The 11696-nt window shown below is 48.3% G+C and overlaps 1 protein-coding gene across 2 annotated transcripts; it reads left to right on the forward strand.

The window, feature by feature from the left end:
• Nucleotides 1-975: 975 nt before the first annotated feature.
• M6PR (mannose-6-phosphate receptor, cation dependent) lies at nucleotides 976-11354 on the forward strand. 2 transcript variants are annotated; one of them, XM_039220643.1, is made up of 8 exons: nucleotides 976-1171; nucleotides 4801-4911; nucleotides 5259-5438; nucleotides 6189-6355; nucleotides 8601-8710; nucleotides 8998-9128; nucleotides 9698-9824; nucleotides 10309-11354. In XM_039220643.1, exons 3-8 carry the CDS (start codon nucleotides 5260-5262, stop codon nucleotides 10429-10431), a joined length of 837 nt encoding a protein of 278 aa, XP_039076574.1. In that variant the 5' UTR covers nucleotides 976-1171; nucleotides 4801-4911; nucleotide 5259; the 3' UTR covers nucleotides 10432-11354. The 2 variants fall into 2 exon arrangements, with proteins under 2 accessions (XP_039076574.1, XP_039076575.1); XM_039220644.1 differs by lacking the exon at nucleotides 4801-4911 and having other exon boundaries at nucleotides 977-1171.
• Nucleotides 11355-11696: the final 342 nt, after the last annotated feature.

Below are 11696 nucleotides of genomic sequence, written 5' to 3' on the forward strand. Positions count from 1 at the left end.
GAAAACGCGCTATAACCAGGGAGGGGCAACAGGTGTGCACTTAGAAGGAATGGTTTATCCCGAAGACCGTCGATCCGGGAAGTCACAGGAGAGAACAGCATGGGAACGCGCAGGGCCTCACAAGCGACGCGTCCTACGGACAAGAGGGAAACCACCGGGGACCTTGGCGATGGCACGGAGACTGACACGGACTTGCTCCTTCCCCAGGACACCGGGGACGCGGGACACGAGGAGAGCAGAGCTGGTTACAGAGGGTTCATCGCGCAAAGAGCCACGAGACCGCAAACTGCCCAGAGACCTCTTGGTGAACTGAACAGGTTGCAGGGGTTCACGCCACATGCCACGAGGCCGGGATGACACTGTTCACAAAACAGTATCGGTAACCCGAGACCCCAAGGGACTAAGCTGAGGAAAGGAAATAAAGAACAAAGGCGTCGTTAAGAATGCCAGGACCCTGGCGACCCAAGCGCGGTCCGCTCTTTTCCAGGCGCTGAGCGGGGTCTCACGCGACGCGGGGTCGGCAGACGGCGAAACAGCGCCCCTCGCCGGCGGCAAGCGAGCGGGGGAAGGGCGGGGAGGCAGACACCTGCGGTGGGAACTACAGCTCCCGCCGAGGCCCGCCCGACAGCCCCCTTCCCGGACTTCCGCTTCCGCCGCCGCTCTCACGTACTGTCCGCGTGGGGCCCTCCTGGGGAGCGGGCCTGGCGCGTGACCCCGCGTGACCGCGCGTGGCTCCGCGAGCCGAGAGGCCGGGAGGCCGGACTCTGGGACCCCATTGGTAGAAAGGCGACCCAAAAAGGTGGACCCCCCCAACTTGAAAATCTCGGTGGGGATTGGAGCTGATAAGACAAAGGCGGAGCTAAATGCCCGGAGCCTGGCCAATCAGAGTCTGGGATCGGCCGGGAGACCGGGAAGGGGAAAGGGGCGAAATGGTTCTGCGGTCACATGCCGCTGGGTTTGGTGGGAGGAGCAGCTGCCCAGAGGACGCCTGGTGCTTCCTGTTTCCGGTTCCCGGAGTGGTGCACAGCGAGGCGCCTTGGGGGACGCTGGCCTTTGACACGAGTGGTGGGTCGGGGTGTGCTGCCGGCCGCTCGCGGGCCCTGTCTCGCAGCCCCAGACAGAGGTCCAGCCGGGGATTCTGCGCCCTGACCACCCGCTTTGCCCGCGACACGTGAGTACGAGGGGCGTGGAGGAGGACAGGCGCTGGTGCGCGCTCGCACCGCGGCGTCCGGGACCGGGACCGGGGTCGCGAAGTCCGCTCTGGCCGAGCTTCCAGCCCGAGATGCAGCTAAGGAGCCCCAGTGTAGGAAGGAGGCGCAGGCGTAGGCGTGCGGGCGGGGAGTTCGAGTCCCGAAGGGAGCGAGGGAGAGAGGACCCACCAAGCCCGGAGAGGGAACTGACGTGTGTTTGGAAAGCAGGGAAGGGAAGGACGATAGGTACGGAGCCGTTTGAGGTGGTTCAGGATACCTGTAGGAGGAGTTTTTGGCCCACATCGAGAAGGAAGCTAAAAGTGGCATCATTTGGAGAGGAGATGGCCCTGAGCAGTGGCAAGTCGGGAGACTAAGACGGAACGAGGATTTCTAGAAGGCTGGAAGAAGTTTGAAGGGGATGCCAGTAGGATCTGGAGAAGCTCCTACGTGCTTTAGCTGGTGTTTCTGTTTGTAGAGAGCTTCCGCCCTTGGGACACAGAGCGACTTCTCTAAGGCTTTTCAGCATTGGGCCTCTTAGCGCATGAGGGCTGCCCTTCTATAACAGTGTGAGCTGCTGGAGACGGGAGATAAGGGCCGCCACCTCAGGAGTGGGCCAGCCGAAAGTAGAGATTCCACTGAACGATGGAAAATGCTCGTGGCCGGTGTTGAAGGGTGGGAAAGAGCGGTTCAGAGGCCAGTGAAGTGAACTGCTTCCCAGTTCCTGCTTTAGTCATTGGTCATCCCACTGAAGAGGATTTTTCAGCATTACCGAAATAGATCTGTCCTAAAACAAGAGAACCAAAGGGTTTTTTTCAAAGTCTTAAAGTCCTGTTCTTTATTTCCCAAGTCTCTAGGCAAACTAGCGTGCCTTGAGAATTTAATCATAGCACATTAAAAGGGAACTTTGCAGCCCTTGGATTTTATACTCTTCCTAATAAATTTTTTCACGTCTGTACCAGCAAATAGCTTTGTGCCATGAATTCTCCAAGTTGTCCCACCAGTTTCACGCATGTTTAATACTTGTACAACCTAGCACAGATCATGTAACCTCTGCAAACATCCGTTTCCTCATCTGTACAATGGGAGAAATTATACCTGCTTTTCTGGGTTGTGAAGAAGAAGAAACATAATCTCGATAAAACACCTTGCCACTGAATCGAAGAGAAGCAGCTCAAACACACAGATAAACGTTGAGCAGAAAAGAGAATAATAAACGTTTAGTGCCACCCTAATTTCTGAAACCAATGAGCAAATGAAAGACAGTTCAACTCAACTGTTGCAGACCCCAGGGTGTTTAACCCTGTATCCTCTACCAGTTTTGTAAGACTCTTTGTCCTAATTTGAGAAAAGAAATCATTAACTGTTAACAGATAAGGAACTGACTTGGAGGCCAAAGAACACAGCCTTCTTTCTGTGTGAGCATCCCTCCAGAAAACTGGTCCTGGGGAAAAAAGTCTCCCAAGTCCAAAATGTTGAAATTTGAAATTAGATCCTGAGACCATATAAGGAAAATGGCCTGTGGAGTCAGTCCCATAAAAAGTCTCTTAATCGCTTTTTAAGAACTCAGCTGGTCACTGAGTGTGTTGAGCAATGAACTTAGGGAAAGCAGGAGCTTGAGGTTTGGGTTCTTTAGTCCATCCTCTGAGCTGTGTGAGGAGTCACTTCCCCCTGCTTTGTCAGAAAGAAAGCAAAGCTTTGGCTGCCTATTCTGATCCCCCCAAAACTACTGTGAAAGCAGATACTGTGAACATGTGGTCAAGTGTCAGCCATGAGCTCTGGAGTCAGACTTTCTGGTTCACTCCACTAGCTGTGTGTCATCTGTAAAATAAAGACAATAATGGTATTCACTGCATAGAGTTTTTGTAAGGAATAATTAGTTAATGCGTGATAATACTTTTGACCATGGAAGGCCAGCACTCTGTTCAAAGTTTCTGATTGGTGCTTTAAATGCGTTTATGGGGGCCTCAGACTTTATGGCTGGTGATAATTATTCTATGGAAACATTTTATTAATATTACTATAGTGAGTTGATGTTGGAAATAATACAGAGTCAGAGAGAGAAGACAACTTCCCCAGCATTTGTTGCCCGGGTGGAATGTAGAGAACAGAAGGCCAAATGGAAGTTTGTTTCGGGGAGTGGAGAGAATTCAGGACTCAGAGCTTCCATTTTCCTCTTTTTAAACTACTTGGTACCCATTAAATTCTGCCTAGTATTAACCAAAGTTCAGACTTGTGGTATGGAAGCCTGCTATTATAAGTGAGTAAAGTGTGGAAGAATTAAATCTTTCCATCACAACAGTGACAGGAAATTAACAAGTAGCAATGGCCTGAACGATCATTAACTCGTAATGAATACCAGAGTGAAGTCGTCTGCGGGGGTAAATCCGAATGTCCTGAGTGTGAGGATGGATTTGAGAAAAGGAGGCTGGGAAATGAAGCCATGTGTTTCCATTCCCAGAACAGTACAAGGAGCAGGTGAATTGGCAAGTGACTCAGTGATTCCCAAGAATGGCCAGCAATTTGGAGTATACAAAGACAAGTATACTGGATATTTAGAAAATCTTGGGATTTGTGACATGCGGAGCCTGTGGTGGGTTTTGGAAGACTTCTTCAAACCACTCTCTCTCTCTGACCTAGTGAATTTTCTTCTTCCTATAATTCACATGACTAAATATTTTTTCAGACATGAGACATCAAAGCAGGTAAATGTCAAGTTTTAGGTGCTCTGGCTGTGTTGATCTCCATTCATCATTCTTCCGGTGAATATGAACAAAGACTATTGAATGCTCCTGACTATTGTTAGGAGAAGTTAGGACTCAAACTATTTAAGACTCTTTCTTTGTTTTTACATCTTTCTCAATAACTTTCAACTGGACTTTATCGAATGTTAAGTTAAAATTTGAGTGTTATCTTAGGGAGGCCCGCAAGTTAAAGCAGGTTTGTTTTGTTTTTTGTTTTTTGTTTTTTTTTTAAGTTTTTGTTTGTTTATTTTGAGAGAGAGAGAGCAAGAATCCCAAGCAGGCTCCACATCAGTGCAGAGCCCGGCATGGGGCTCCCTCTCATGACTGCAAGATCATGACCTGAGCCAAGAGCAAGAGTTGCACACTTAACCAGCTAAGCCACCCAGGCGCCCCGGAAGCAGTGTTTATGAACCAGTATTAAAGTTTAAATATGAGATATCGCAATCTCACTTTTCACAAAATAGTAAGGAAGCAAGGGTGTCTCCACCTAGGTTGTCATGATTAAGTAACTCCTTTTTGTTCCTTCCTTTCCATCTTCTGACCCCCAAAGTTTGTTGTGAAGGACTCAGCTGTGAAAGAAACAGAAAGTTACATGTATGTATGCATTACATGTATGTATGCATTTCCTGTTACAGGTGCTCTTGGCCCAAAGATATTGAGATGTACTATTGGTTACAAATGCCAAAGAATCTCGTACATTCCGAATAATCACACCACCATGCCTCAGTGCTGGCTAGGTATTCCCTAGGCCATTGGTTGGTCTTTCTGACGGCTTCTAGGATGGAAAATATGCCTTTCTCTGTAGAGCTGAGGAGTTGGTAAAATTGCCTAGGAAATTGAGACAGTCTTGTTTTCTGCATACCTTGCAGAAATCCTCAACAGCGATCTGTAGACACTGACTCTTCCCCAAGGCCAGTGCCGTCCTCTTTGCTGAGTGCACGGTGTACCCCTTTCCTGAAGGCACCCAGGCAGGACAGGAGGTGAGCTATGGGGTCAGGCAAGGGAGTCAGCTTGGAACAGACTTTCAGAATAAGTTTTAAAAAGAGAAAAAAACCTAGAGATTAAGAATCCAATTCTCAATATTAAAGGACAGGGAAAAATAGTGGATAGAGGCCAAAAACTTGAAACAGACACAAGAAAATAAACCCCAGTTTCCTGGTAATGAGGAAGACCGACTAGTGTAAAATAAGCGATGGATGGGAGATAAAAGGGTGAAAACAAAACCACATGCACTTATTATACATTCCTGTGCTTTACCTCTTCCCTTCTCTCCTGACCCTATCCCGCTTCCTCGACGCACACACCCTCACACACCCTCTCCCGGAAGGATGTTCCCCTTCTCCCACTGCTGGAGGACCGCACTGCTCCTGCCACTGCTCCTGGCCGTGGCGGTAAGAGAATCCTGGCAGACGGAAGAAAAAACCTGCGACCTGGTAGGAGCAAAGGGTAAAGAGTCAGAGACAGAGTTAGCACTGCTGAAGAGGCTGCAGCCGCTGTATAACAAAAGGTAAAGAATCGTCCCCTCCACTTACCGACTTTATTACCGAATCACTACTCTGTGTGGAGTGAATACGTGTATAATAACCTCCTTTAGGAGACAGTTCTAACTTGCACTTCAGTAGAATCATCTGGCTATGATAGCTTGCCCTTTTATTTTTTAATGATAGAAAGCAAATTCTCAGCCAAGGTTTTACTGGCAAGGTGCAGTTCTCTTATGCAGAAGAGTAGCTGTTTCCAAGACTGGATCCAAGAGACCAGCTTGTAGGAATTAAAAAGCATTATTTGATATCTCTGTTTAATGGGACTTTGGAAGAATCAGATGAACCTTGAGGCCTATACACATCGTCTTAAGTGTTAGGAATCTTCAGGTATATAAATCTGAAAATGATCTTCAAGGAACAAGGGACCAAGGGATACTTCCTACAAACACAGATCTTTATTCACAGGGAGATAGCAACTAACACTCTAGCATAATCTAGAACAGGTGTTCTAGACTAGCTAGCTGTCTTGGGTGTTGTGTTTTAATCAGTCATCCTCAACAATTAGAACTGTTTCATGATTCGGTAAATATAATTCACTATTACGTGGATATTTCATGATCCATGGATATCTCACGATGCAACAAATGCTATTCTCTATTATGTTTAGTTGTGACATGAAATAAATAAGCTGATCATACTTTCAGGGGGACGGGCTGCTTGTCCTATGGCTGATAGCCAGTAACGTTCCTCTTCTGTCTCCGCACTCGGCCTTGCAGCTTTGAGAGCACCGTGGGCCAGGGCCCCGACACGTATATCTACATGTTCAGGGTGTGCCGAGAAGCTGGCAACCGTACCTCTGGGGCAGGCCTGGTGCAGATCAATAAAAGTAACGGGAAGGAGATGGTGGTAGGGAGACTCAACGAGACCCACATCTTCAATGGAAGTAAGTCTCCCTGTTGATTCATTGACCCCAAGTCAGTCCCTCTGACAGTCCTGTATGTACATGTCAGTCCTTACCAGCGTCTTCAGGGTGTCCTGCGGCATGTGGGCTTCAGCTCACCCAAGACTGTAAAGCACAGGATACCCAGTTCCCCGGCCCCCCCGGAGCCCTGTCTCGGGACCATTTGGTGTTTGTTTAACATTAATGAAAAGCTTATGCAAAAAGAAGAATCTAGCTGGGATTCTGTAGCTTAATGCGTTTTTCATGCTCGGCATGAAAATACCAACCATGACCATTCCTCATTGAAATAGTCCAACTTTGGGGCGCCTAGGTGGCTCAGTCAGTTAAGTGTTCGACTTCGGCTCAGGTCATAATCTCACGGTTCGTGGGTTTGAGCCCCGCGTCGGGCTCTGTGCTGACAGCTCAGAGCCTGGAACCTGCTTCAGATTTTGTGTCCCCAATCTCTCTGACCCTTCCCTGCTTCCTCTCTGTCTCTGTCTCTCAAAATAAAGACATTTAAAAAAAAAAAAAAGAAAGAAATAGTCCAACTTTGCCAGTTAAAGAGATTAAGTTAAGCCTTTTGGTGAACCAGTGTACAAAAACTTGCCCACCAACTTGTGATAATGTTTCTCAAAAGTTATATAATCATATTGCTGCAAAGGGCTCTTTGAGCACGTAGTCTGAGTCCCTCCCTTAAGCAGATGACTGTATTTTCCAGTGCAGGTATTTGCTCCTATCAGTAATATGGTAAAATAACATCAAGAGTTTGGGGCTAGTGGCTGGACGACTGGATTTTCGATCCAGCTCATGTTTACTTATCCTGTGACTTTGAAAAGTTATTTCATCTTCTTGTGGTTTTTGTATGCAAAATTGGAAGCAGAATCTTTTACCTTGTTCACCTGATAAATCAGAGGATGTTTTGCAAAAGAAATTTGACCGTAGTAAATATTAAAGAAGAAATGGCAGGGCGCCCAGGTGGCTCAGTCCATTAAGTGTCCAACTCTTGATTTCGGCTCAGGTCATGATCTCACAGTTCATGAGTTTGAGCCCAGCATAGGGGTCGGCACTGACAGTGCGGACCTTGCTTCAGATTATCTCTCTCTGCCCCTCCCTCACTTGTGGTGCCTTTCTTTCCCTCTCAAAATAAATAACTAAACTTTAAAAAATAGGGGCACCTCGGTGGCTCAGTCGATTAAATGTCTGACTCTAGCTCAGGTCATGATCTCGTGGTTTAGGAGTTCCAAGCCCCACATTGGGCTCTGTGCTGACAGCCTGGAGCGTGGAGCTGTGTCTCCCTCTCTGTCTCTGTCCCTCCCCTGCTCACACTCTGTCTGTCTGTCTCTCTCTCTCTCATAAATAAACATTTTAAAAAATTGTTTTTAAATCATCCATTTAACGTTTTTGTTTTTGTTTTCTTTCATAGTTTATTGTCAACTTGGTTTCCAGTGCTCATTCCAATAAGTGCCCTCCTCCATGCCCATCACCCCTCCCTCTCCCCCACCCCCATCAGCCCTCAGTTTTTTCTCAGCTTTCAAGAGTCTCTCATGGTTTGCCTCTCTCCCTCTCCCCAACTATTTTTTCCCCTTCTCTTCCCCCTAGGTCTTCTGTTAAGTTACGCCTGTTCCACCTATAAGTGAAAACATATGGTATCTGTCCTTCTCTGCCTGACTTATTTCGCTCAGCATAACATCCTTGAGTTCCATCCATGCTGCCACACATGGCCAGATTTCATTCTTTCTCATTGCCATGTAGTATTGCATTGTATAGATAAACCACATCTTCTTGATCCATTTGTCAGTTGTGGACATTTAGGCTCTTTCCATAAATCATCCATTTGAATTTATCTGTGGCTAATTTTAAATCTTAGGCTTCCCCTGCCACCTAACAATTTTATGGAACCACTTCTTTCAGTGTTAGCAGGTGTTCAGAAACTGTGAATCATTGCTACAGCGTGGGTCGTACGTGTTTTTGCACTATCAGTCGCCTGCCTTTAATTGTGGGAAACTAAGGTTATTATACGACTATCTGATTCTCAGCTGTCTTAAGGGAACACCAAGCTGTTAGCAAGAAGCAGGCTGTAGCTTGGTATTTGGTGCTCAGAGCCCACAGCGATAAGGGTTATTCCCATTAACACCAGTATCACTGAACTTCTTGTCTCCTTCCTCCCGTAGTACCTAGGCCCGCCTCTGCTTCCCCCCCCCCCCCCCCCCCCCCCGCCGCAAAGCTCCACTTTCCTTATCTCTCGCAGGTAATTGGATCATGCTCATCTATAAAGGGGGCGATGAATACGACAGGCACTGCGGCATGGAGCAGCGCCGTGCGGTGGTGATGATCTCCTGCAATCGACACACCCTGGCGGTGAGGCGTCCAGGGCACGCGGGCCTAGAGAGCCGGGGATGGGACTGACCTAAGCTGAGGGTGGGGGTTGTTCTCCAGAGGGGACAGGATACGCTGGGATGGGTTGGAAGTGCGGTTTTTCCTTGCTTTGCAGACACCTGCCTTCCCCTGTCGTGGGTGGAACATAGGTTATTGAACCGAGAGCGAGCAGTTGTCTTGGCGTGTGGGGTTTGTTGTTTTTTTTTAAACCATAGTCTGAAGGAAACAGTTCACCACATACGTGTTGTGTTCTGGCCTTTCTTCATCAGGACAGCTTTACCCCTGTGTCGGAGGAGCGCAGCAAAGTCCAAGACTGTTTCTACCTCTTTGAGATGGACAGCAGCCTGGCCTGCTCCCCAGAGATCTCCCGCCTCAGCGTGGGCTCCATCTTACTAGTCACGTGAGTGCCTTTTCCTTTGTCCTTCCAAACGGCACCTTTTTCCCTTTCGACTCAATCACTTGGTGCTGTTTAGACACAAATTGTGTGCGCGCGCACAGGCACACGGGCGAGCACGCACTGTATTATGATTAGAGGGGGGAAGCTCTGCATGAAATTCCTCTTTAAACTCGGACTGTGCAAGTACCTTAAAAAATGAGATTTAATGTTTCGCACCTACTGAGTATTAGCATTTGGAGGTGCTTTTTTAGCTCCCTTACAGGAGGCCTGGACAGTTTCTAAGTCGATCCCATTAGATGAGCAGAACTTTGACAGAAATGGAGCTGTAGATCTGTAACTACTCTAGGCCTTAAGTGAGAGTCATGCACCAAGGTCGTCTTTTTTCCTGAGCCTTTTATTTTTAGACACTGCTAATTGGCTTTTTAAAGAAGCTAGCTGCTCTCTCTTCCCCCCCCCCCTGATTTTTACAGAGTAGAGACTAGGAAACAGCTAAGGAATATAAAGGTCATCTCTAATACTGGGGTTTTACTCTTCCTTGGCCTTGAAGTAGAGAGGTCTTTGTTCCTCAACAGGTTTGCGTCCCTGGTCGCAGTCTATGTCATCGGGGGGTTCCTGTACCAGCGCCTGGTGGTGGGCGCCAAGGGAATGGAGCAGTTTCCTCACCTCGCCTTCTGGCAAGATCTTGGCAACCTGGTTGCAGTAAGTACCAGGGCTGCTGGCTGAGTCTTTAGCCCACGGACAAGACTGAGTAACCAGCCAACTCAGTTTAGCCAGACTGAGGGGTTTCTTGGACCCGGGACTTCAGGTGCTAAAGCCATAACAGCCCCAGCAAAGCAAGCCCAGCATACCCGCTGGCCCTAGGTAAAGTCGTGAGTGGCGTAGCATCTCAGGGCCTGGCCTTTGCCAAAGACGTGGCTGGAAGAACACTGCTGCTTAGACTTAGGATCCTGTCTGGTAAAGCCTTTCAGGGGCCTACATGGTGAGAAGATGAGACGCAGTTAGGATTTTCCTCCGCTGAGCACTAAATTCTGTTTAGGCTGGGCCTTAGAGCCTGTAGATTTTCTCATCATCGTCCCTGAAGAAACCTAGTTCTTGCCACGTTCTTGGCCCGTGGGTACATTTTGCCTCGCCTTTAAGTTGGTTGTTCCCGATCATCATTTGCTTCCTTTGCTTCTCTCTACAGGACGGTTGTGACTTTGTGTGCCGTTCTAAACCCCGAAATGTGCCTGCTGCATATCGTGGTGTGGGGGATGATCAGCTGGGGGACGAGTCAGAAGAAAGGGACGATCACTTATTGCCAATGTGATTGCACTTTAAATGCCCAGCCGCTCCTTCAGTCCCCCAAACCAAAGCGTACTCAGCCAGATTTCTTAAAGCAGTGCCCACTCCAGTCTCTCAGCCCGCCCTTCTATTGCTCTTGCTTTCCAGTTTGCTTTGGATTTGCATTCTCTTCTCACTAGCAGAAAGGCCTTTCCTTTTTCTCCTATTGTTTTTCCTCTAGAGAGGTACAGCTACACGACAGAGGTAAAATAACGGGGCCTGCGCAAAGGAGGCCGTCACACTATCTCTTGGTGTCAGAAGGTACGAATAGGATAGTTACAGTGAGCAAAAAAGTGTGGCAGGCTCCCTGACATTTTTAAACACATTTTCACAAGTTTTTGAGACACTGGATTTCTTTAATTAAAAAAAAAAAAAAGGCAAGAAACATTATTTATACAAGGTTTGATTGCTTTCCTGCCGTGACTCTGCACCCTGCAGGGGTCTCCGTGAGAATCTGGATGGGATTCCTTGCTGCTTGGAACTACCCTGCAGTCCAAGTATTGTTGCCATTTGCTCTGAGCCTGGAGAGGTTGCAGCCCTTCTCCCACCTCCGGGACTGAGGGTGGGGAGAGTTTCCTTCTCGCTTAGAGGAACGTTGTGGCATGGGAGTGACCTTATGGCTGGAACTGGGCCCCGGACTGGGGCCTCCTGGTCATTAGTCCGCACGTGGTGGGAAGTCTCGTCCGTCGAAAAGGGAAAGTGACTGGGACCGCATGTGTCACAGGGGCTCCAGGAGAGGAAGTCTGCTCACTTGTAGAGAGGCCTCCCCCAGGGCTGTCTTCTCCCGCTCGCAGTAAAAGCCAGAGCTTTTCTTCCAAGGTGTTTCCCACTACTGGTACTTCTAAGTATGTTGCACTTTCTTCCCAGGCATGTCGACCATCCCCCACCCAGCCCTACCCCCCCTAAAACCTTCTGGAAAGGGAATGAAAGCAGAGGTGGGGCGTCCAGGGCCCTGCCAGCCTGTGCCCTGGGTGTGGAACGCTGCTGCGCCCATCCCTTCCGGCTCAGGGAAGGACCTCCTTGGCCACAGCAGCTCTGTGGCGCGGGGGTTGGAAGCCTCTGATGCTTCTACTTTTTTGTTTAGGCCACGTGCCCACAAGCCTGGCCCAATCTTTCTGTAACCGTGAACTTGGGCCAGTGAAGAGTAACACGGCTAGCCTTTTAGGCAAGAAAATGGAACTGTTTCATCTTTGGACTTTTAAGTACTTTTGGAATGATTTTTTTTTTCCTTCTTTCTAAACAGGGAAAATA

Source organism: Hyaena hyaena, unplaced genomic scaffold (genome assembly GCF_003009895.1).
Source record: "Hyaena hyaena isolate Hyena2069 unplaced genomic scaffold, ASM300989v1 scaffold_909, whole genome shotgun sequence".
NCBI lineage: Eukaryota > Metazoa > Chordata > Mammalia > Carnivora > Hyaenidae > Hyaena > Hyaena hyaena.

Bases quoted from the DNA above. Each gene is read 5' to 3' on its own strand.
- M6PR (XM_039220643.1), top strand. From the start codon at position 5,260: ATGTTCCCCTTCTCCCACTGCTGGAGGACCGCACTGCTCCTGCCACTG. The intron at 5,439-6,188 runs GTAAAGAATCGT...TCGGCCTTGCAG, and splicing joins CAGCCGCTGTATAACAAAAG to CTTTGAGAGCACCGTGGGCC. The intron at 8,711-8,997 runs GTGAGGCGTCCA...TTTCTTCATCAG, and splicing joins GCAATCGACACACCCTGGCG to GACAGCTTTACCCCTGTGTC.